Raw genomic sequence first — 4,782 nt, 5'->3', positions numbered from 1 at the left:
GGGCACCACTTCTAAGGTTCTAAGATAGTCGCAGGAAGACCCCTAAGGCTAGATCCTAACTCCTACGAGAAATACTAGACCTCACGAAAATTAAGGTCAACAGGCATTTACATACATAACACCTTATTCCTATCCATTTACTTATCTAACACCTAAATTTTAATTTTTACAGTTATACCAATCAAATCTTTCATATCACATAAGAAATGCCATCATTTCAACTTTTAAAAAGTGAAATACACCTTTCATGCATAGGCAAGGTGGTATGTATGTAAAAGTCAAAGTTTAGGAGTTAGATGTGTAAAAAAATAGGAATTGAGGGGTATGTATGCAAATCTTTCAATAAAAAATGGAAGCCTCACTCCTTAACTGGATAACCAGATAGTCTTGAATCAAGGTAATGACCTAGTGCTTGAATTTACTGCTGTATACATAAGAAAAATTAGGCAGCTGCTCAGGAATATAGAGTATTTCATGGTCAAAGAATTTAACTCGAACTTGCATGAATCAAAGAAATGATACCTCGTCAAAAGCATTTGGATCTCCTCCAGCATTCAGCAAGCAATTGATAATATCCTTGCTCCCAGCATCTGCAGCAACATGCAATGGAGTTGCTCCACCCGCTTGAACATTGGGACTAGCACCTGCCTATCAAAAAAGAAATAGAGGCGTTTACAGACATACCACACAATTCTTATGCATTTACAAATCTAACATCTAAGGTCCTGTTTGGGATCAATTTCTATTTTTTTTTATTTTTATTTTTAGTCTGTATTGTTTATGTTTTTGTATTATTTTTTATTTTATTTTCTAAAAAACACATTTGGTCCTATTTTGATTTATCTATTTTTAAAAATAAAAAATATAAAACATATTTGGTTGGGTATTTTCACTTTTTTTTAAGAAAAACATCGGTGCCAACACACATCCTCATACACACGACTGTAATGGATCTAAGAAAAAGATTTATTATTGCTTTATATGAAAAAGACGCAATATAAATAATAAAACTAAAACAAAAGAGTTGTATCCTCATCTAACTCAGTCGCCTATCTTCTCTTCCTCCATCTTCCATGCTTGAACCACTCGCAACTGGTGTCGCGGTGCACAAAGATCTCCGAAACTCCCATATATTTCCCCTTTTCACTCCGCTGCTACTCGACTAACCCTCGTATTTCACTTCTTTCCTGCCAATCCCCCTTGGTGTGCATCAGCTCCTCTAAATCCTATAAAACCATTTTCCAACGGGATCTCCTAAACCGAGATTTAAGACAAAATGGAGGTGAAAAAGATCCTATCCTGTAGGATTTGAACTTCTCATTTTTTCTGTTTGGCAGGATTTAGTTTGAATCTTTTATATATCCTGTTTTATTCTTGCTACAAAACAGCCTTCGAGAGCATATCTCTTCTGGTCCACTCTGTGAGTTGTGCAAAGTGCTATGCATGTAAATATGAAAGTTTAGGTGTTAGATATATAAATAAATAAAGATATTTGTGCTAGGTATGTAAATTTCCCAAAAATTTTTACAACTCTGTGAGATATGATCTTCTTCATTCTAGCCTGTCTCTTAACCTTCATATTTTTTTCCCTTTTTTTCTCCGCCATGGCTGACATACCTAATTTCTGGTACGTTTGAAATGTCTAATATTTTTTTGCACTGTTTTTTATTTTCAAATCCCCAACACTATAACCCTGCCAGGAATCCTCGGCGTCGTCTGGAAAAAAATCTTCACCGATACATTCATCCACTCCGATCCACCGGAATCAATCTCACCGAGCGGAATCGCCGCATCGATGACCTGCAAGCCTTGGCAGAACAACACGGCAAAGTAATCACCATAACAGAAGCTCGTGTGGTTGGGGCTGTAGGAGGTGAGGTCGATGTCAAAGGGTGATGTTGAGGTTGAGATCGAATCTATTGCGAGGGAGAAGGGGAGGGCAAGGGCTACTTTGGTGTTCTAAAAACAAGCAAAAACATGTCTTCTCTGTTTTTAGTATTTTTAAAACAGAAGTGTTCTCCCACAAAATAAAAAACTGAAATTAAGCAAAAAATAGATAAACTGTGTTTTTATTTTTTTTTTTCAAAACAAAAAAACAAAAAACAAAAATTGATCGCAAACAACCCCTAAAATTTCATATTTACATACATAACACTAATATTTAACATCACATCAAAAAGTCCACTACTAACCTTTTGAAATGGAAGCACAGTTATTCATACAGGTTCATGATACCAAAATGTTATAAATGTAAATATCAAATTTATCAAATTTTTAGGTGTTAGATATGTAAATACAAATGAATTGTGTTGAATGTACGTAAATTTCGCATAGAAATATTAAATTCAAGAGACGTACTTAAATCTATGACAAAGAATAACATTGAGTACTTCAAGACTTCATTTTATTTTTGAATTATATAAATATCGAGTTCTTTCAAAATAATAAATTCAATTGTATGATTAACGGTAGCTTAATTAATCCGACAAACATAAATTTTCCTGGTACAAGCTTCTGCATTTCTACACTCAAAATTAAAATTTTAATGACATACAAACAAAAGTATATAGAGAAAAAAATTAAACTGATGGATCGTCAAAGTTGATACAAAAATGAATTGCAGTTAAAAATATTTTGAAGTGATAAATCGCTGGAGTTCATATCTGCAACATCTACGGTTGAAAAAGAGGCTTACCCAAAACTACTCCAATTCATTAGTTTGTTGAATTTCTGTTTTAATCATTAAAAAAAAAATAAGGCACACTAATCAAGGCTTTGTACCATTGGATCCGCTAACTTATAACCCTTGAATAACAAATACCTCAAAACACGTGGACCAAGACTACGTACTGTAATATTTATCTCTCTTTGATGCTCGGATTGTAATCTATGAGCTTTCATATAGGATTGTCAGCCCCTAATTATTTTCTTTCCTTTTTTGATTTATTAATATTTTGTATTGCTTTTAAGAGTTGTATATATATGTTTCCTCCTGTACAAAGATTTAAATTAAATTTTGAGAGTTTTTTTTTTCATTATTTATTTTCTACATCGAATCAGAACCAAGTTAGGAAATTCCTTCCAACCTTTATCCTTATCTCTAAGGTTAGAGTTTCCAATTTCAACTTTATCCCTCTAGTTGAATTTTTCTTCTATTCTCTATGTCAAGATTGTTTTATTTTTTATTTATTTCCCTTCAAAGGAATCAACCATGATTAACGATGAAAATCAGACCAAAGAAAAACTCCCAAGTATTTCAAATATCTTATCACTTGAACGGGACAATATACCTTAAATTATCCCAAATTATGGGAACATTTCTAAACGAAAGGGGAAAAATCCAACACTTCGTGAAACTACCTACGGAGCTCAATAACCCAATACTCTTACTTTGAGAAGAAACTGATATCATGATCATAAAATGATTATTTAAAACATGTTATTAGAGATCAGTGGGCCTTTTATTTTTCTCTCCACCTCAAAAGAAATTTAGGATGCAGTTAAACAAACCTACTAAACAGTGAAAAATGTTGCACTTATCTACGAAATTAAGATAAACCTTTTCACTACCAAATAAAGTAACTTTCCTGTAATCGAATACTTTAATGCCATGAAAATTTACTAGTTAGATTTGGACTAGTACCAAGATACCAAGATGTCTTACTGCGAGGATATGATGAACCTTAAAAATTCGTCGGGCGTGAGAGAATTTTTGAGTTTTTGGTAGGATTTGATGATAAATTTGATCAAATTTAAATCCAAATCTTTAGCAGAGAGAATATCTTTGAACTGAATGAAGTATTCTTTCATAAGAGCAAAAGAGGGAAGAAAGACAATGAAGATCAATGGTCTAGACCTCGAGATATCTACCATGAAAACTTCTAAATCCCAAGATAAAAGACTATCTATCATAGAATCTTCACCAAAATAAATACAAAAATACTTTTCTTTTTAAAAGAAATCTCTAGTGGCACTACTGCAAAAAGAAAGGGCACACCAAAGCAAATGTTGGAAACATCACGGAAAACTCCAACACTATGGAGGAAGTAAAGGCGGAAATAAAAAAAGGGCAAGCCTGCCTAATGGAATCAGAAGAATTTAATTCAGAAGAAATCAAGAGCTTAACGAATTTTCTCATTTCCTTAGAAAACCATGAAGATCTTGATTTCTTCCTCAAATTGATATGATTTATAATTCTTATGCTCTTAGAGCCTCTAATAATTCTTCCTCTTCATAGATCCAAGATTCAGGCACAAATCACATGACAAACCCTGCCAACATATTTCAAACTTATGAATCATATTCTAAGAATAGAAAAATAAAAGTTGTAATAGCAACTATTGCAACATAGAAAAACATCTTAATTTCTCCAAATTTAACCATCAATAGTGTGTTACATATTAGATAACTAGGGTTGTAAACGAGTCGAACACGAGTGAGTCCATGCTCAGCTTGTGTTTGACTCATTAAAAAATATCACTGTTCGTATTCGTATCGTTTATATTTCAAACACAATAAATGTGTTCGTGTTTAACTCGTTTGCTTAGTGAGCCGGACACGAGCCATTCGCGAAAAAATAGTCGTTTTTACATTACTAGTCATGTAGTCGTAGTATATTAAGAGTTAGGGCGAGATTTAAATCTTATTATTTATATTAAAACATCATTTAAATATAATTTAATATATTATTATTATATTTTTAATTAATAATTTTAATTAATTATAAATCTTTGTAGGCTTGTCATTAATTAAATTTTTTTAAAAAATAATACTCATCCATTA

The 4,782-nt window shown here is 32.4% G+C and overlaps 1 protein-coding gene across 2 annotated transcripts in view; it reads right to left on the bottom strand.

Annotated features, from left to right (window-relative positions):
• The window catches only part of LOC110032399 (ankyrin repeat, PH and SEC7 domain containing protein secG), a 54,448-nt gene that overhangs the window by 20,790 nt on the left and 28,876 nt on the right, over positions 1-4,782 (bottom strand). For both annotated transcript variants that reach the window (XM_020736025.1, XM_020736024.1), the window contains exon 7: positions 523-648. In XM_020736025.1, the coding sequence (XP_020591684.1) occupies positions 523-648 (126 nt within the window). The remainder of the gene's footprint in view (positions 1-522; positions 649-4,782) is intronic.

The sequence above is a fragment of the Phalaenopsis equestris genome, unplaced genomic scaffold, assembly GCF_001263595.1.
Source record: "Phalaenopsis equestris unplaced genomic scaffold, ASM126359v1 Scaffold000938, whole genome shotgun sequence".
In the NCBI taxonomy this organism is placed as follows: domain Eukaryota; kingdom Viridiplantae; phylum Streptophyta; class Magnoliopsida; order Asparagales; family Orchidaceae; genus Phalaenopsis; species Phalaenopsis equestris.
The sequence above is the reverse complement of the archived record's forward strand: the minus strand, read 5'-3'. Positions and strand labels throughout refer to the sequence as shown.